This window comes from Chlorocebus sabaeus, chromosome 20 (genome assembly GCF_047675955.1).
Source record: "Chlorocebus sabaeus isolate Y175 chromosome 20, mChlSab1.0.hap1, whole genome shotgun sequence".
Lineage (NCBI taxonomy): Eukaryota > Metazoa > Chordata > Mammalia > Primates > Cercopithecidae > Chlorocebus > Chlorocebus sabaeus.
Genome location: NC_132923.1, coordinates 105,055,606 through 105,076,231, shown reverse-complemented (window position 1 = coordinate 105,076,231; position 20,626 = coordinate 105,055,606). Strand labels below are relative to the sequence as shown.

The following is a 20,626-nucleotide window of genomic DNA, read 5'->3' as shown; positions in this document are numbered from 1 at the left end:
GACTAATTTGTTATTTTTTTGTAGAGAAGGGATCTCGCTATGTTAACCTGCCGTGGTCCCAAACTCCTGGGCTCCAGTGATCCTTCTGCCTCAGCTTCCCCGAATGCTGAGATTACAGGTGTGAGCTACCATGCCTGGCCACTGCTGTTCTTTAAAAAGTTGTGAAATCATAGGACAGAAGGATTCTAAGATCTGACTAGTTCAAAAATAGAAGAATCCATGTTATAGAAAGGTCTTATATTATCACAATGGTCTTTAAGAAATGAAAAAATGAAAGGCCTTAAATTCACAGAGTATATTACATTGCATATAAACACACCTTCCTGTAGGAGTATAACAGATTAACAGACTTTGAGTTATTTTGCACTGACCAAGATTTCTGGGAAGTGGTATAAAATATAGCCGAAAGTTCTAACTCAATGGTAGTCCTAGGAAGCACAAAGCGACATAGATAAAATGAAGTATCTAATTTGTTCCACATTTCTTTTGTTGTTGTTGTGATGGAGTATCGCGCTGTTGCCCAGGCTGGAGTGCAGTGGCATGATTTCAGCTTGCTGCAACCTCTGCCTCCTGGGTTCAAGAAATTCTCATGCCCTCAGCCTCTCAGGTAGCTGGGATTACAGGTGTGAGCCACCACCATGCCTGGCTATTTATGTGTGTGTGTGTGTGTGTGTATATATGCACACATATATACACACACATATGTATATATACACACACACACATATATATACACACATATACACACACACACATATTTTTTTTTTTTTTGAGACGGAGTCTCGTTCTGTCACCCAGGCTGGAGTACAGTGGTGCGATGTTTGCTCACACTCACTGCAAGCTCCGCCACTTCCTGGGTTCACACCATTCTCCTGCCTCAGCCTCCCAAGAAACTGGGACTACAGGCGCCCGCCACCACGCCCGGCTAATTTTTTTGTATTTTTAGTAGAGACGGGGTTTCACCGTGTTCGCCAGGATGGTCTCCCTCTCCTGACCTCGTAATCCGCCCGCCTCGGCCTCCCAAAGTGCTGGGATTACAGGAGTGAGCCACTGCGCCCAGCCTATATGTATTTTTTTGAGATGGAGTCTCGCCCTCTCGCTCAAGCTAGAGTACAGTGGCACAATCACGGCTCACTGCAGCCTCTGCCTCCCGGGTTCCAGCGATTCTCCTCCCTCAGCCTCCTGGGTAGCTGGGATTACAGGCGCATGCCACCACGCCTGGCTAATTTTTGTATTTTTAGCAGAGATAGGGTTTCACCATGTTGACCAGGCTGATCTCGAATTTTTGGCTTCAAGTGATCCGCCCACCTCTGCTTCCCAAAGTGCTGGGATTACAGGCGTGAGCCACCGCGCCTGGCATATATATATATATATATATATATATATATATTTTTTTTTTTTTTCTTAGTAGAGATGGGGTTTCACCACGTTGGCCAGGCTGGTCTCGAACTCCTGACCTCAGGTGATCTGCCCACCTTGGCCTCCCAAAGTGCTGGGATTATGCGCGTGAGCTACCACTCCCGGCCTGTTCCACGTTATTAAAAACTCCTTGGCGATGTTCTCAGATCAGAATTATGGCATCTTTGTTCTTCTAGGACTTCGAGGATTGAGTACCTAAGTTTTCCAGTCTGAGAACTTAGAAAGTGGTGTAGTCAAGTACAGTAGGCTCAAAAAGATTGATCAGAAAAAGTTAATATTAGCAGCAGGAGAAAAGAGGTAGAGGTCAGGATCTGCCACCAAACAGTAAGGGTTAGGGTTAGGATTACCCTCACAAGTAAAGTGTTGAATGAAGCATTACTCTATTAATTGTAAGGTCAAATTTGTTATCTATTCCAGGCAGTGAAACATAAGATTGTGAAGAGCACTGTCATTTACAGTTCTTCTTGTAGGATTAAAGGTTTTAATTAAGGATATTTACAGTTCGTCAGCAATTTTAATTGTCTGGAAACCAGAGAGTTATGTGCTCTATTAGTTCATGGTATAGTATAGCCTCTGAAATTAGGCTTTTTAACAAACAAGACTTCAGTCTGAAATTCTAAATTCTATATAACATGTCTGAGTCAGTTACTTTGCTTCATCTATATATTTCAGAGCTGCACCTCTCTCAACATTTATTTTAAAAACTCCCAGTGCGGTGGCTCACACCTGTAATCCCAGCACTTTGGGAGGCTGTGGTGGGTGGATCACTTGAAGTCACACCAGCCAGCCCAGCCAACATGGTGAAACCCCATCTCTACTAAAAATACAAAAAAAAAAGTTAGCCGGGCATAGTGGTGCATGCCTGTAGTTCCAGCTACTTGGAAGGTTGAGGCAGGAGAATCGCTTGAACCCGGGAAGCAGAAGTTCCAGTGAGCAGAGATTGTGCCACTGCACTCCAGTCTGGGTGACAGAGCGAGACTGTGTCTCAAAAAATAATAATAATTAGTAAATAAATAAAAACTGTTAAGGGTATACATTTGCAGAACATGTTTGAGGTAGGGTATGTTTATACTTTAAGCCAATGATTTTCAAAGTATGGTCCCTGCACCAGCAGTATCAGAATTACCTGGGAACTTGTTGGAATTGCAAATTCCTAACACAAATCCCAGACTGGGTTTGAGGCCCAGCAATCTAGTTTAATAAGCCCTCTTCTAGGTGATTCTGATGCATGAAGAAGTTTGGGAACCCTAGTCTTAAAATTCTAGAACATGAGAATATTATGTAATATTCTATTACAGAATATTCTCTGATATTTAGAATGTTCCACTGATTTTAGGGAGTATATGTATTTTAACTATTCTCAGTGGATCATACAAGCTTTCAGTTGCTGCTCATTCCTTGGGCACTTTTCCCTCATCTCTGTTAGAACTCCTGTTATAGTACTTAACTCTACTTCATTGCCACCCCTATAGTCTGGGAACTCCAGTATATAAACAGTGAAGATAGAGACCAGTCTGACTCGCTCTGTTGTATCTCCTGTGCTTTGCAAGACAGATGCCTGGCTCTTAGTAAGTCCTCCATAGTGGTTAATGATTGTACCTATTATAGCTCTCCCTTCACCTGCTTCTCCATACCGTAGGAAGCACTCAAACACTTGCAGTCACTCAATGAATGAAGTTCCTTAATGGTAGGAAATCTTTTTGTATGCCAAGTTTCTATCTAATGAAACTGTCTTAACCTGCGAATTGAAAGTACTTTTGGGTGATGATGGATATGTCTGTGGCCATGATGGTGGTGATAGTTTCATGGGTGCCTACTTATCTCCAAAGTCATCATGAATTGTATACATTAATTATGTATGGGTTTTTACATATCAGTTATACTTCAATAAAATGTTTTTTTAGAAAGTACCTTGTGGCTGGGCCGGGCGCGGTGGCTCACGCCTGTAATCCCAGCACTTTGGGAGGCTGAGGCAGGTGGATCACCTGAGGTCGGGAGTTCAAGACCAGCCTGACCAACATGGAGAAACCCCGTCTCTACTAAAAATACAAAATTAGCTGGGCATGGTGGCACATGCCTGTAATCCCTGCTACTTGGAAGGCTGAGGCAGGAGAATCGCTTGAACCCAGGAGGCAGAGGTTACAGTGAGCCAAGATCGCACCATTGCACTCCAGCCTGGGCAACAGGAGTGAAACTCCGTCTCAAAAAAAAAAAAAAAAGTACCTGGTGCATTTTGTATTGTTTAGACATTGGCTGAATTTGGGCTAGATAATGGTGACGATATATTAAGTACTTTATGAAAAATTGCCTTTAATTAGGCATATCTACATATTTTATTAACTTCTCTTACGTCACACAACTAGTGAGTAGCAGAGTAAGAACAAGGTCTTTCAGACTCTTAAGGACTAGTATCTAGAGTACTAATGTCACCGTGGAACTTTAATGGAACTATCCATTGTATATTTAGATTATTGACTTTTGTTTTTTTCAAGGTAAGAATATATTCTGTCTTGATGCAGATTTTAATTTTTTGTTTGTTTCTTTATTCCCCTTTCCCCACCTCACCCAATTAATTTTGTTAAATCGATTTAAGAAACATTTAAATGTCTCTATTCTCACGTGAGGCTTCAGGTGAGGTTAGAAGAGCACACTGCTTTTATTAGAAGCAGGCTTTGGGCTTTCTAATCAACTTCATATAACTTTAGTACTTTCAGCTAGTTTCTTTCTGAAATTGGCACATTCATGTGTACTATTTGGTCTCACTATATGGTACTCCATGTTATTGCTTTAAGCAGACCTCAAAATTTGCTTTTACTTACCAGAGCAAAAATTTAAATTGTTTTTCTTATTCAGAAATTGAGAAGATTCAGAAAGGAGACTCAAAAAAGGACGATGAAGAGAATTACTTGGATTTATTTTCTCATAAGAACATGAAACTGAAAGAGCGAGTGCTGATACCTGTCAAGCAGTATCCCAAGGTAAGGCAAAAAGTGCCTTGCATCTTTGAGTTATCTTTATAGTTACGAGAGAGTCATGGACTCCTGGGGATTGTGATGCTTTAGAAACTTAAGCCTGAGAAGCTTCTCTTTCATGCTTGCAGTACCTGTTTCTGGCAATTGAAATATCTAAGTTCTTAACTAAACATAGTTATGGTCAGGAAGGAAATGTAATAATCTTTTTATTATCAAAAAGTTTCTTTCTCTCATGACTGCTCAGGCTACAAGTTCAAAGAAAAAAAAAATAAAACCTGAAGAGTTGCTCTCTGTCAAAAGACTAACCTGAAATAATACAAATCCTCAGTTGGATGAAGTTAATTTTATTTTCTTACTAAAAGTTTACTTTTAAGTAAATGCTTTTTTTCTTCCTTTTTTTTTTTTTTTTTTAGGAAAGCAATTAGTTACATTTAGTTTATCCAGCGTGCTATCAAAGGGTGCTATATAGTCTCTTCTGTTCTGAGGTCACTGCGTTAACAATGTTTATGTATGTTAAGGCATGCATAAACAGGCACAGTGGCTCATGCCTGTAATGCCAGCACTTTGGGAGGCCAATGCAGGCAGATTACTTGAGCCCAGGAATTCAAGACCAGCCTAAGCAACATAGCAAAACCCTATCTCTACAAAAAATACAAAAATTAGCCTGATATGGTGATGTGCACCTATAGTCCCGGCTACTCCAGAGGCTGAGGCGGGAGGATCACTTGAGCCCAGGAAGTCGAGGCTGCGGTGAGCCATGATCATGTCACTACACTTTGGCGTGGGCAACAAAGTGAGAGCCTGTCTCAAAATAAAGTAAAAAATAAAATAGTAAAGGTCTTAGTGTATTATGGAGGATGGCCAGAATACATCAGAAAAGCCAAATTCAGGTCTAGGAACTGCCACTTTCTAGTTTCATAATCTTAAACTAATCACTTTATTAATATGGCTTCAGCGTCCTTCAGTAAAACGGGAATGGTAATACTCTACCTTTGCAGGGTTGTTTAAAATCAAATGAGGTAATTTATGTGGAGATGTTTTTATATAGTAGCATGTATATTTAGAAATCCTTTATTTTTTGTCAGTTCAATTTTGTGGGGAAGATTCTTGGACCACAAGGGAATACAATCAAAAGACTGCAGGAAGAGACTGGTGCAAAGATCTCTGTGTTGGGAAAGGGCTCAATGAGAGACAAAGCCAAGGTAAGCTCACATTAGTGAGGCAAGAGGACATCCTAATGCCTTCTACTTGCCCAGAATGCAGTATAGATGCCTTATAGAGGCAAGAATTTTGTGTATGTACAGAATGTGGCTCCTTTAAGTTTGCACTGGGTGCAAGAGATTATACACCAAGTTAATTTACTTGCTTGGCAACCCTGGAAGAGCCTAGGTGTGCCCTGGTGATAGTTTTCTTTTGGACTTTTGACTGCGTAGTAGTGGACACAGCAGTAGCATCTTGCGCATTGGTAGGATTGTCCGGGAATACTTGAAAGGGGAGCTGGATATACTAAAACTTAGTCTAAAGCAGACAAAAGACACTAAAAGGCAAACAGCACACCCCCTTTTTTGTAACCTGGAAAAGTGAGAACAATAGTGTTGTGAGAGCAGAAGAGTTTGAGGATTAGTTGGTTTGTTTTATAGCCGGCTGGAATGTGAGGCTCACTAAAAAAATGTATTCCAAAAGGAGCCATGAGTAATCCTGACTACAGAATCTAATGAGTCTTTTCCCATGCGATAGCCGCATATACTGTGTACTCTGTGACAAGCAACTTCTCACCAAAACAGAATGGTCTTAGGCTTCTGGGGTCACCTTATTTGATGAGATATGCCCGCTACAGTCCAAAAACCTATTCTTTCAATCCTCCTTTTATGTAGCCTAATGGACACGTGTTTGTTTTCTCAGGTCATTTCTTACTAGATGCATATAGTTAGGACTGAAGTGTGTTGTTCTAGCTAATGAGATTTACATGAGCTTTTCTTCTCTCTGTCCTGACTTCTTTCTTCCCCTAGCACTCCCTAGACCATATAAGCAGATAAGCAGAGCTCGTGGTGATTAACAGCTCTACCTGAGATTTAAAAACAAATGCTTGGCACACAGCTATTATCTGAATAGAGACTAGAATTAAGTTTTTCTTCTTTATGCTTTTAGTAAGAGCTCCAGTGGATATCTCAGGGATTTAAGATGACAATTAACTGTTAGCAGCAGACCATGTGCAAGTTTAGCAGGCTGTGTAAATTACTGTTCTTTAGAGCTTGTTTCACTTTTTTTTTTCTTGAGACGGAGCCTTGCTCTTGCCCAGGCTGGAGTGCAGTGGCGCAACCTCCAACTCCCAGGTTCAAGTGATTCTCCTGCCTCAGCCTCCTGAGTAGCTGGGATTACAGGCAGGCACCACCATGCCCGGCTAATTTTTGTATTTTTAGTAGAGGTGAGGCTTCATCACGTTGGTCAGGCTGGTCTGGAACTCCTGACCTAGTGATCCGCCCACCTCGGCCTCCCAAAGTGATGGGATTACAGGCATGAGCCACCATGCCTGGCTGCTTGTTTTACTTTCTTAAACTTTACTGTTTTTCTTTCTTTTTTAATTCTCAGCTCATACCAGTTAAACTTTACTGTTTTTCTTAGACATTGGGGATATTTCTTGCTGTTCCTTTGGCTTAGAGGTAAAGGTGTTGTTTTCTCCCTAGTCCATGTGGTGTGACGTTTCTCTGCATTTTTCCATAGGAGGAAGAGCTGCGCAAAGGTGGAGACCCCAAATATGCCCACTTGAATATGGATCTGCATGTCTTCATTGAAGTCTTTGGACCCCCATGTGAGGCTTATGCTCTTATGGCCCATGCCATGGAGGAAGTCAAGAAATTTCTAGTACCGGTAAGGAAATCCATATCCTGTGTCTTCTGAGCAAAAGAGAACTGGGATCTTATGCTGTTATGAAGGTAGGGTTTCTTAACAAAGGTCTCTGCATAACCTGTATGTATACCAAATTCTGCATTTATGTTCATTTTCCTGAGGTAGTTCATTGCTTATACCTAGTTCTCCAAGCATTAAGCTCCAAGGCCACTCTGTCCCTCCTTGTCTAATGTGGTAGTCATTGTGTACCGGTATCTGTTGTCAGTATCTCGGGTCCACAATGTGCCTGCATTCTGATACTTGGTTAACTACGGTTTAACAGGGTCTTCACCTAGCTGAGTATTTTGGTGGTAGTGTGGAACAAGGAGATTGTATTAAGAAGGTGACTAAGGTGCATCCCTGCCCTCAAGAAGTTTATGCTGGCCGGGCGCGGTGGCTCAAGCCTGTAATCCCAGCACTTTGGGAGGCCGAGATGGGCGGATCACGAGGTCAGGAGATCGAGAACATCCTGGCTAACACGGTGAAACCCCGTCTCTACTAAAAACACAAAAACTAGCCGGGCGAAGTGGCGGGCGCCTGTAGTCCCCGCTACTCGGGAGGCTGAGGCAGGAGAATGGCATAAACCCGGGAGGCGGAGCTTGCAGTGAGCTGAGATCCGGCCACTGCACTCCAGCCCGGGCGACAGAGCAAGACTCCGTCTCAAAAAAAAAAAAAAAAGAAGTTTATGCTGTAGAGAGTAGAGGCTAGCAGCAAGAAGCTTATAGTATCTAGTGTTACTGAGTTAAATTCTGACCTGAGCACACTCAGGGATTTCTTTCCTGGAGGAGTTTGCTGAGGACGAGTTTGGTTTGGAAGAGGTTGACTGTTGATGTTTCACAGATTGGTGAGCAGCTTTTTTCAGACTATAACTGAGGACTAGATAGAGATGGGACAGGCCAGTTTATCTATCTTGCTTATTACTATCTTTGAATACTTGGTTGGAACGTTACTTTGAATAAATAGGAAATGGTACTATTTTTGCCTTTTAGCAAGGCCAGGTGGTTGTCAGAGTTCATACTACTGTTGAATATTTAATAACAAGGATGAATCTGGAAGCTTATGAAGGATTTGGAATATTATTCAACTAGAATTGAGTAAGTGTCACGCGTTCATCAGAAAACTGAGAGGAGATAAGATACAGTCCTTGGTTTTCTTGAATGTTAAATGAGGGAGTTGGAACTAAATGTAGTGTCAGAGGATGTGAAAATTGATAGAGCAAAAATTTATAGGCAGTGTGGGCCGGACACGGTGGGTAACGCCTATAATCCCAACAATTTGGGAGGCCGAGGTGGGCAGATCACCTGAGGTCGAGAGTTTGAGACCAGCCTGACCAACATGGAGAAACCCCGTCTCTACTAAAAATTAGCCGGGCGTGGTGGCGCCCAGCTACTCAGGAGGCTGAAGCAGGAGAATCGCTTGAACCCGGGAGGCAGAGGTTGCGGTAATTCGAGATTGTGCCATTGGACTCCAGCCTGGGCAACAAGAGTAAAACTCCTTCTCCAAAAAAAATTAAAATTTTAGGCATTTTGTACCCGTAATGCTGAACTCCAAGGATGCCAACAGTCTCAAATGTCTTCACAGCTGCTTTGCTTTCAAGTACCTCATCTTCATTAGAATGTTCAACGTGAAACAGACCATTTGACATATCCTAGAGAAAAACACAGCTGGTTAATCTTACTCAAGGGAATTCTTTTTACTCTTTTTGGGGTGTTCTATTGATCACCCAAGCATTCAATTTCCAAAGGACTGCAGAGGGAATACCCATCTCCTCTCTTTATTGTTAGTCTCCCTCATATTCCTCAGAAGGGTTAGGTTTATGAGGCTTCCATGTAAGTGAATCTTTTGAAAAAGATGCCTGCCGGGGAGATGTGGGTTTCCTCAGTGTTGCTGTGGTAGTTGGAGGAGTCTGAGGAATGGTCTGGCATTAGTTACTTGATTCTCCAAGGTGTGAGTCTCAAGCAGCAGTAATGTGTAAGGTAGGAGGAGCCGGACAATTGAGGGGGGCATCAAAGACTAGCATCATCTATTGAAACTGTATATACCTGGGATGTGTAAAAATGCATGAAGTATTAAGACTGAATGGCTCTCAACAGGAAGTGTGAAAAGATTTGCAAATGGCATTTGGCTTGATTTTTCCCTCTTGTGGAGGAAAAAAAAGTGAGATTATTTTTGCATCTGTGACCAGAGCCCTCCATTTTCCCCTTAGAATAATTAATTATACCAGTAATGCTTCACAGTGCAGTAGAAAGAGCACTGGACCATGTATATCTGTCTCTGTATGTCTTCCTGGACAGGTTATCATTTCATTTTTCTGAACTTCAGATTTTTCATCCAAACATTTCTTAAATATCTGTCAGATGTCTGATACTATGCTTGGGTGTAAAGTTACAAAAATGGCTCCTGAAGAGCTTACAGTTTAGTGACAGACAATTCTAAAATGATGTGGTAAGTGCTTGCATGTAGGGAATTACGTGGTACTTTGAGAAAAGAGGAGTTGTAGGAGTGGCATCAAGAGAAAGTTTTTCAAGAGACACTTATTTAGACAAGTCTTATAAGGATGAGTTAAGAATCCCTCAGGTGGACAAAAAAGACAGTATAAGGACAAAAAAGCCTGCTGATCCAACACCTAGATTTTGAGACAGGTAATTCTGAATTCACATCTAGAGTCTGCCATTTATTAGCTCTATGTTCTTAAGTTGGTTGATGTATACTCTTTGAGTCTGTTTTCTTAACTGTAAAATGTGGAGATCTGCCTACTTCAGGGACATTTTGAAGATAAAACTGAAAAGTCTATATAAAGTTTATTATATGGAGCCAAATGCATACAACTCCATTAATGGTAGTGGCTTTTATTATTCCAGGAAGAGGAAATTATTTGCAACGAATGGATGTGTAAGAGTATGCCAGGCTCTGAACTACAAGTTGTTCAGTCTGGCTTGTGGGGAGGTTATATATATATAGAACGAATGGAAGTGATCCAGAGAGCTAGGCAGGGAGCACATTATGAATAATGAGGAGTCTGCTGTCAAGACTTTTCTCAAAGAGGTGACAGGTAGGGTGCCATTTGACTTCAGAGAATGAATGATGTGAGACCTCACCTGGGCTCTCAAAGCTGTTTTTAGAATTCAAGGCTCCCATGGGCCGGATGGTTTCTCAGTAGAAACTGTAGATATTACACAATACTCGTATCTTTCATTCCCAGGACATGATGGATGATATCTGCCAGGAGCAATTTCTAGAGCTGTCCTACTTGAATGGAGTACCTGAACCCTCTCGTGGACGTGGGGTGCCAGTGAGAGGCCGAGGAGCTGCACCTCCTCCACCACCTGTTCCCAGGTAAAAATAATGGAGACACCCAGAAATAAGATGTAAATTTGACTACTAGTATTCTCTCTTTTAGTAGTGCTCTTATGTCTCGCTTAGGAAGGGTCTCAGGATTTGTACATTGCATCGAGAATAGAATTCTACAACCAGACATGATGGCTCACGCCTGTAATCCCAGCATTTTGGGAGGCTAAGGCAGGCAGATCACCTGACATTAGGAGTTTGAGACCGGCCTGGTCAATGTGACGAAACCCCATCTCTACTAAAAATACAAAAATTAGCCGGGTGTGGTGCTATACAACCTGTAATCCCAGCTACTCAGGAGGCTGGGGCAAGAGAATTGCTTGAACCCAGGAGACAGAGGTTGCAGTGAGCCAAGATCATGCCACTGCGCTCCAGCCTGGGTGATAGAGCAAGACTCCATTTCAAAAAAAAAAAAAAAAAAGAGTTCTAGCTCTTGGGCACTTTGACGATAGCCAAGTGCTACAGTCTAGCTGAAACTTTTGGTCTTCTAATTTTGGACAATCCTAGCATTTTTTAATGGTCTGACTTTAAAATTCTACCTTTTGTGACTGACCTTTATGGAGTATTCAGACTCTCCAGACCTACCCAAGGCAGTGCAGTGATGAACTGGTCCACTGTAGGACCTGGGGGATCTTGCAGTGTGGGTCCTTTACCCTGTACATTCCTCCGTGCTTTAATAATAGTTAAGGCTTCATGAAATCTGCTTAACTCCAGAATTTATAAACAAATCAGAGCATAAAAGTCTGTTTATAAAAAGCTCCATTTAAAATAAACTTTCATTTTGTAGGGGCCGTGGTGTTGGACCACCTCGGGGGGCTTTGGTACGTGGTACACCAGTAAGGGGAGCCATCACCAGAGGTGCCACTGTGACTCGAGGCGTGCCACCCCCACCTACTGTGAGGGGTGCTCCAGCACCAAGAGCACGGACAGCGGGCATCCAGAGGATACCTTTGCCTCCACCTCCTGCACCAGAAACATATGAAGAATATGTAAGAAATTTGAACAATGTGCCCTTTCCCAATACCTAGAAGGCTGCCAAAGGAAATTGAATGACAGGGCCTCAGTCCTTTATGTGGGTGTCATGGGCTGCCTGTAAGATTTGCAATCTGCCCTCTTCTCTTGCAGTGAATGTTGAACTATTAGAAGATTTTTCCATTTTAGGCATGGTTTTACTATAGGCCTGTAGATTAAACAAGAAATAAGATGTACCTTAATGTAGTGTTTTATAATGAATTTCTTACTACTAGTACTGATAATACTAAAGTTCGATTTTGTACTTCCTGCCCACACTTGTTCTATGGCATATCGTATTTGTATGGGTTTTCTTTGTTTAGTAACCCTTTCTCTTTTGGCTATCCTACAGTTAGGCATTAACATTTTGGAGGGAAATGTCATGTCCTTTTAATTCAGAAGCTTACCTACTCCCATGGGTTGTAATTACCTTTCCTACTCTATGATTTTGATCTTTTATTTCTTTTTTTTTTTGGTTGGTGTTGTTCTAGGGATATGATGATACATATGCAGAACAAAGTTACGAAGGCTACGAAGGCTATTACAGCCAGAGTCAAGGGTGAGTCAGGCAGTATAAGCACTGTTTTGTGTCCTAAGGATGGATGGAGGAGGGAGTTGGAGGAGCAGAGAGATTTAGACAGCACAACCCTGAGGAGCAGAATAGTTCACCTTTTGAGGGTATCTCCTGTGTAACCCCCACAACTCTGACTGGTCTTGAACTTGAGTTCAAGCAGTCCTCCCACTTTAGCCCTCCCTAGTAGCTGGGGTTACAGGTGCATGCCACCATGCAGTGCTTTCCTCTGCTTTTGACATCTGTGAAGCACACACTTGGATTTGTAAATTTGGATAACTGAACCTTAAATTTTAATTTAGAACCTGAGAGTAACAGATGAAAAATTTCCAAGCTGTGACTACATGGAAACAAGGAGAAATGCCTTTACATTATTTTGATTTATTATTTTAAAATATCAAAACCACATTAAAGTTGATAAAATTTTACAAGAAACTTGAATTCCATTACCATAACTTAGGTTCTTTTCTGCATTTCTCTTTAAGACCATTTCCTTGTATGTCCATATATATAGTTTACCCGTGAATTCATTGAAAAAGAGTCCCAGAATTCTACAGCAGTGATAAGACAGTTCTTTTTTCCTTCTGGTGAGCCCTATGAGTACATGTATATGTATGCTATATTAAGAGGGTCAATTTAGGATTGTGCTTTTTCACTTTATATTCTGTGGTATCCATTTTTCTTTGCAGTAGTTGTCATAATTATTTTATAAGTACATAGTATATACATATTTTGGAAATATTTTGTGGTTTAGGGGATGGGGCAGAATAAGTATTTTCCTGTATTAATACACATAGTAAAATGACTGAAATGTGGAAGTATTTGAGAGAAAGGTGAAACTAAAACATAGTTACTCTGTAGCTTCCTAACACTCTGTCTTTGGCTTTCAGGGACTCAGAATATTATGACTATGGACATGGGGAGGTTCAGGATTCTTATGAAGCTTATGGTATGTCTTTATCTCTGTGGTGGGGCAGAATGTACAAGTAAGTGCCTGGGAGAATGCTGGTGACTAAAGTATTGAGAGTCAGGCAACACACCTAAGGATAAACCTTTAGAAGGCCAAGATTTTGCTAGATGTGACAGAGTTCCACGGTACTTCAATTTTGCAGTACATGGTAGAAAGAGGGACTGCTAAAGTGAGGTGGGGTATCGCTATTCTTGGAAGGGTAGTGTGTGTCTTAAACGAGGGCTCAAGACCAGCTTGGTCTGACTGGAGCAGCAGACTTACAAGCTAATGTTGATTTTTTTCTACTTTAGGCAGGGAAATAGCTAGACCTGGGTTGTATTTCTGGGCCTTTGCTGCCAATATCTAGGCCACTTTGGTAGATAACAAGAACTTAATCATACACAACTGTACTCATCTACCCCATTTCATTAAAAAAATAAATTTAGATCTAATTGAAAAGAATGTCATTGTAAAGGAGATGTCAGCTGAAAGGGACCTAAATGGCAAGCAGCTAGCCAGACCAGGTTGGGGGGCAAGAATAGTATTAGGGCCAGGCGTGGTGGCTCATGCCTGTAATCCCAACACTTTGGGAGGCTGAGGTGGGTGGATCACCTGAGATGAGGAGTTCGAGACCAGCCTGGCCAAGATGGTGAAACCCTGTCTCTACTAAAAATACCAAAAAATTAGCTGGGCGTGGTGGCAGGCACCTATAATCCCAGCTACTCAGGAGGCTGAGGCATGAGAATCACTTGAAGCTGGGAAGCAGAGGTTGCAGTGAGCTGAGACCGCACCATTGCACTCCTGCCTGGGCAACAAGAACAAAACTCCGTCTCAGAAAAGAAATAGTGCCTATTGGAATCAGATTAGAGGCTGTAGGGGCAAGAGCCAATTCAGGACAGTACTGGCACCAAGCTCCTTGTTAGCTTGAAGACATCTCAACACAGTCCTTGATCCCAAAAGAGCTATGGAGGCTGCAGCAGCATCAGGACAAGGGTGCCTTCCCTGAGGTTTGGTTAAAAACACATTGCTCATGTGTGTCCTCAAGAGCCAGTTATGGCCCTGTGTTAATAGGCCTCATTGGGAATACTATGTGGCAGTGGATGCAGCTAGAGCTACCTTTTCAGTGTGAGGTATTTTCAGCATACCTGAGGGACTTCCAGAGAGTCCTTGGCAGGGGCTCATCAATTGACAATTCACACTAAGATACTGGTTGACAATCCCCTTATCCCTAGCTGAAAAAGAGGAGCCCCTTAGGGCCTCCCAGAGACAGACAAGCTGAGCCCAACTCAGCACAGTATGAAGTAGCCAATCAGCTGCTTGCCCAAGGAAACTGTTTTTACCAGTTTTAGTGAAATAGCACTGGATAGTTGCCAATCACTAAGACGGCTTTGCTCTGCTCATATACCACTATTTAGAAGGGCAGTGTGATTGCACCCAAGTATTTCCCACCATCAGTGAGGCAGTACAGTGGGGCCTCTGTATGTGTTTGACTAAATTGCATTTCTGTTTTGCTGGAGAAAAGACCAAACTGAAGAGGCAGGCTTTTCTTTGTGCTCCTGATATGATGTTGCCACAGTTAATCTGTTCTGATCTCTGCTTTGATTAACAGAATTAGAAAAATAAACTGTCCAGGATGATCTGTATACGTCAGGAAAAAAAAAGAAACTGTCTTGTTGATACCCAGAAGCCACTTGGAAAGTGATGGACATATGTGTTACACTAGGGGTATAATTAGGGTTCTGTGTGACTTTAGATCTATATAGGAGTTTGAGGCCTATAAAGATGGAGGCAGATACTTGTGAATACAGGCAGCTGGAAAAATACTTCACGATGAACTAGTGTGTGTAAGGTGTGGGAAGAATAAGCTTAAATGCAATTTATTTTCGTAAGAGGTCACCTCTAGAAATATGTGATCATATTCCTCAGGCTTTTCCCTGTCACAAAGGAGAAACATTTGAGGATGTGAACCACATTGTCTGGCTTCTCTCAACTGTCGACTTAAGAAAGGAGATAAGGAAGTACCCTTTTTTTTTTTTTTTTTTTTTTTTTGAGATGGAGTCTGGCTCTATCGCCCAGGCTGGAGTGGAGTGGCATAATCTCAGCTGACTGCAACCTTTGCCTCCCAGGTTCAAGCGATTCTCCTGCCTCAGCCTCCTGAGTAGCTGGGATTTCAGGCGCGCGCTACCATGCCTGGCTAATTTTTGTATTTTTAGTAGAGATGGGGTTTCACCCTGTTGGTCAGGCTGGTCTCGGACCCCTGACCTCGTAATCTGCCTGCCTTGGCCTCCCAAAGTGCTGGGATTACAGGCGTGAGCCATCGTGCCCAGCCTTGGAATTATCTTAAACAGTGCTGTCAGTGCAGCATTTGATTGCACATCCCTCTACCAGAGCGAGCAGTATCAGCTCTGCTGGTGGAGGGCCCCATGGAAAGTGGCCCTTGCTTGCTTTTCCCTGAGAGCTAGAGGACACTTCTCCATAAGGAAACATGACTTACTGTTGCTTGGAAGTGGGGCTGGCTGCCTGCTTCCAATCTGAAAGACTTCGAGAAGTTTTCCCGCCTTACCTGAGCTGCCTGCCAAATTGTTTTGGGAACAGGAAAAGTGTATTGCAGACTCATAAAATTGACTTCCTCACTATCTCAAGCAAGGTGTGTTGGGTATCTCCAGGTTTGGGGACTGGAGTATAGATCACGTTTGTCTATGAAGAACCTCGTTGTGGGAGATTACTCCAGAGTCAATGGCAGCCTTTTTGAATTTGTTCCCTTCTGTCCTTCCACTCAAAACTGAAAAATTGCCCAGACTGCCCAATAGGGCCAAGCCGAGTAGAAAGCAAGGAACACCAGGGGAAGTGTCAAGACATTAGAAGAAACGCAGTGTTTTTGGTGATGTTTACTATGTGACCTATCCCTGTTCATCCCTAAGTGCCACATGGTTTATAAACTGTCTTTGTTTTCCCCACAGGCCAGGACGACTGGAATGGAACCAGGCCGTCGCTGAAGGCCCCTCCTGCTAGGCCAGTGAAGGGAGCATACAGAGAGCACCCATATGGACGTTATTAAAAACAAACATGAGGGGAAAATATCAGTTATGAGCAAAGTTGTTACTGATTTCTTGTATCTCCCAGGATTCCTGTTGCTTTACCCACAACAGACAAGTAATTGTCTAAGTGTTTTTCTTCGTGGTCCCCTTCTTCTCCCCACCTTATTCCATTCTTAACTCTGCATTCTGGCTTCTGTACGTAGTATTTTAAAATGAGTTAAAATAGATTTAGGAATATTGAATTAATTTTTTAAGTGTGTAGATGCTTTTTTCTTTGTTGTTTAAATATAAACAGAAGTGTACCTTTTATAATAAAAAAAAGAAGTTGAGTAAAAAAAAAAACACAAACCTGTTAGTTTCAAAAGTGACTTTGCTTGCTTAAAGGTTCTGAAGTAAAGGCTTGTTAACTTTCTCTTAGTTTTGATTTGAGGCATCCCGTAAAGTTGTAGTTGCAGAATCCCAAACTAGGCTACATTTCAAAATTCAGGGCTGTTTAAGATTTAAAATCACAAACGTTAACGGCAGTAGGCACCACCATGTAAAAGTGAGCTCAGACGTCTCTAAAAAATGTTTCCTTTATAAAAGCACATGGCGGTTGAATCTTAAGGTTAAATTTTAATACGAAAGATCCTCATGAATTAAATAGTTGATGCAATTTTTAACGTTAATTGATATAAAACAACAACAAAATTAGGCTTGTAAAACTGACTTTTTCATTACGTGGGTTTTGAAATCTAGCCCCAGACATACTGTGTTGAGAGATACTTAGGGGGAGGGAGTCGGTTTTGAAGAGGTTTATGGTGGTGGGGAGGGAAGGCCTCCTGAATTGAGTTTGATGCAGAGCTTTTTAGCCATGAAGAATCTTTCAGTCATAGGATTAATAATTAAATTTTCAGTATTTAAAAAGACAAAATATTTTGTCCATTTGAGATTCTGCACTCCATGAAAAGCTCACTTGGACGCTGGGGCAAAAAGCTGATGATTTTCTTAAGTTGACGGTTGTCAATATCGAACTGTTCCCAAGTTAGTCAAGTATGTCTCAACACTAGCATGATATAAAAAGGGACACTGCAGCTGAATGAAAAAGGAATCAAAATCCACTTTGTACATAAGTTAAAGTCCTAATTGGATTTGTACCGTCCTCCCATTTTGTTCTCGGAAGGTTAAATGCTACATGTGTAAGTCTGCCTAAATAGGTAGCTTAAACTTATGTCAAAATGTCTGCAGCAGTTTGTCAATAAAGTTTAGTCCTTTTTTAATCAAAGTAAATGTGATGAATTGTCATTTTTTTGGGTGGACCATAAAATAGTTTTCTCTTTCAAATAAACTTAAATTAACTCTAAAGTTAATGGGCTTGTTAAAAGTTGGAAACATTCTTAAAAGTGGTGGGGGGGATTTTATTTTAAGTTTACCAAAAAAAAAGTTGATGGAGTTGTTAAGTTTTAGTTTAAAAATAACCAAAGCTTTTTCACCCCCTGGAAGTTGTTGGAAGCAGTTGTATCCAATCCTATCAAAAATTCTAATTTATGGAGAGTTTTCAACTCAACTGAGCTGAAACTTGGATTGGTTTCCATACATAGGTCTCAGTATTTAAAAGTGCGAGCCAGCCTGGTTTGCACCTTCTGTAGAGCCCCTAGGTGGCTCTAAAGTGTGACACCAAATAATTTGTGTGAGCTCAGAAGGGGACAGCACCTGCCTTTAGACATGACAGTTCAGCCAACTCTGGGTGCCCTTGAGGGTTTCTCTTTGAATCCCAGAAATGCTGATAACTCAGCTGGGCTGGGGCAGGATTTGGCATGATAGGCTGGCTCTGAACCCCCTCGTAAGAGACCAAGAGAGGAAGTGATGGTATTGGTTGGTCCCTCTTCTACTCTATGCTGATTCTCAGGGTTCTCATGGCTTCCCTAAGAGAGCCACCTAAACTGCTCGGGGGTGAAAAATCCTCTTGTATTGAAGTGCCAAGCTGCCTGCAGCAGTGCATGATGGACATTTTTTTTCTTTTTAAAACACACCAACAAAAAAATGTATTTGTAGATTGTGATAAAATGTAAATAACTGAATTTTCAACCATGGTTTGAAGTCAGCTTTCAGGGCATTATGTCTTGTTTTGATGAAAAGAGATCACTCTATACCCCCCTTTTTAAAGGAAAATTATCGCAAGAGAATCAGGATGTGTAAAGCTAACATGCATCGCAAAAAACCAAAGGTAACCTAAATGTCTGATTTTAATAGCACATATTTCTCTTTTACATAAACTGTGACAGCAACTTGCATAAACAATTCTTTAGCTGTTAATTTTAATGTTAAAACTTTGCAAAACTTGTTTAATAAAAATAGCTGTAAAAAGAAAAACCATATGTTGCCGCATAAATTAGCCATAACTCTTAATAATCCTGCCCATCACAAGTGAACTGTAATGTAACCTGGGCACAAAGTCTGACATCTTAAATGACACATTGTAAAATTTCAATGACTGTAGATTAGACCTCCTGCTGCACCCCAAAAGCTTTCTGCTCAGCTATTTAAAACTGTGTAAGGATGAGTCCCTGTAGGTCCCCATATTGATGTTCACAATGAAACTTTACTTAAAATTTCTTAAAAGTTGCATGTTTCTCCTGTAATGTGTAAACTGCATGCAGGATCTCTTTATCTTTTATTTTGTATGTCTTTAAAAAAACTTCCTCTTCAAAAGACTGATCTGTTATTTCTCCATTTTCAGGTGATTGAAAACTCCTGAGGCATTACCTGGACTAGAATGGGTAGTGAAGACCCATGTCAGGTATGTTAAGGTGGCTTTCAATAAGGACCATGTAACTGTATCATAACTGTAAAACAGTTATGCTAGGAGGTGGCCTATAAGGTGGTCAATGGGTTAATCTTTCTTGTGGTCATTTGTACTTTATTTACAACATCACCACACTTACATGTCCATACTGAATTTACATCTAATGGTTGATAAGGCCAGACAATATCAACTTGGATCTGTTGAATCCCACTCTGTTTATCCTGTTAATAACCTGATGAGGCGGTATTCCCCTTGGAGTTCATTGGTTGCAAGCAACGAAGTGGCTAATGTAAATAAAAGAGACTTTATTAGAAAGGTGTTAGGGGCTCAACGTTTAGTGTGAAGGCTAAAAAATCTGGTGTGGGAACTGTAGTGGCTACAGGGAACTGGGACAACAATGGTAGACCAAAGGAACGATCTTGAAACAAGAACTGGCTCCTTGGGCACAACTCAAACTATGTCGGGTCTCTTTCTGCCTCAAGAGTCAGGTTTTAGAGAGGGAATATCAGACTGGATTAGCTGAGTCACATGTGTAAGAAAAAACCAATTCCTCAAAAGGCAGTTGGGGAGTTACTAGGAAAGGGAAATGGATGCTGGGCAGACCAGAAACAATTGTCCAGTAATACCCGTATTTTACAGAAGTAACTTAGACCTAATGAAGTTAAGTAACTTCCCAGGGTCACATAATTAGTATGGCTAGTACTCAAGCCCAAGATTTGTGTTGCCAAAACCTGTCATCTTAACCCTGTACTATACTGTCCTTAGTCTAGGGAAAGGGTATTTCTTATACTTAGGAGATCCTTCATAGGGATAATTGTGGTATAGAAGAAAGGACATGGAGCCTACAGAACACTCTTCCTAAAGTTTAACTCCCTGGTTTGTATAGTTGGGGGCTGTGACAACAGTGAGCTTTCCTGTTAATTGAAGCCATTAAGCAACTAACTGGCTGATTTTTCTCTCTGCTCTGAGTGAGGTGTTAGGATTAGGATGACACTGAGGAGAAAGGCCTAACTAGGTAAGCCAAAGGCACATAGAACCTTTCACAGGGAAATTTGACTTCTTGGAATTTCTTTTTCTTCCAAACCTGCCTCTCGGCCTCTGAGAGATCTGGAAGCTTTAAGGAGGGGCATGTGTGCTGAACAAGTTTCTGGGCACCTGGCAAGTCCTAAGTTTGATGTTGGTCACATGAATGGCTAGGAAATTTAGCAGGGGGGAATCGCTGAATGTAGAGAATTTAGTCTCCACTCTTCCTAGGGTAGTCTGAAGAAGAAAAATGGATTAGAAGTTTGGGGAAACCTTTCATCTGGACTGTGCTTGGAAAGACGGGTTCTGTTGTTTGTGGACCCAGGCCTGCTGGTGTTCTGCCTGTTCTGGACGTGTAGCTTCGCCCATTGACCCAAGTATTTTCTGTAAAATTCTGTCACTCACTACCTGTGAACTTTATTTATTTATTTTAAGGTGGAGTCTCAACTCTCTTGCCCAGGCTGGAGTACAGTGGTGTGATTTCAGCTTACTGCAACCTCTGCCTCCCGGGTTCAAGCGATTCCCCTGCCTCAGCCTCCCGAGTAGCTGGGATTATAGGCACATACCACAACGCCTGGATAATTTTTATATTTTTAGTAGAGATGGGGTTTCACCATGTTGGCC

At 41.6% G+C, this 20,626-nt stretch overlaps 1 protein-coding gene across 2 annotated transcripts in view; it reads left to right on the top strand.

The window, feature by feature from the left end:
- The window catches only part of KHDRBS1 (KH RNA binding domain containing, signal transduction associated 1), a 28,406-nt gene extending 10,943 nt beyond the window's left edge, over positions 1 to 17,463 (top strand). Inside the window, exons 2-9 of one of the 2 annotated variants that reach the window (XM_007979612.3) lie at positions 4,273 to 4,397; positions 5,477 to 5,593; positions 7,113 to 7,259; positions 10,480 to 10,613; positions 11,413 to 11,614; positions 12,128 to 12,195; positions 13,098 to 13,156; positions 16,117 to 17,463. In XM_007979612.3, the coding sequence (XP_007977803.2) occupies positions 4,273 to 4,397; positions 5,477 to 5,593; positions 7,113 to 7,259; positions 10,480 to 10,613; positions 11,413 to 11,614; positions 12,128 to 12,195; positions 13,098 to 13,156; positions 16,117 to 16,214 (950 nt within the window). In that variant the 3' untranslated portion in view covers positions 16,215 to 17,463. Of the gene's footprint in view, positions 1 to 4,272; positions 4,398 to 5,476; positions 5,594 to 7,112; positions 7,260 to 10,479; positions 10,614 to 11,412; positions 11,669 to 12,127; positions 12,196 to 13,097; positions 13,157 to 16,116 lie in introns of those variants that run through there. The other variant, XM_073007560.1, reaches the window with a different exon arrangement.
- Positions 17,464 to 20,626: the final 3,163 nt, after the last annotated feature.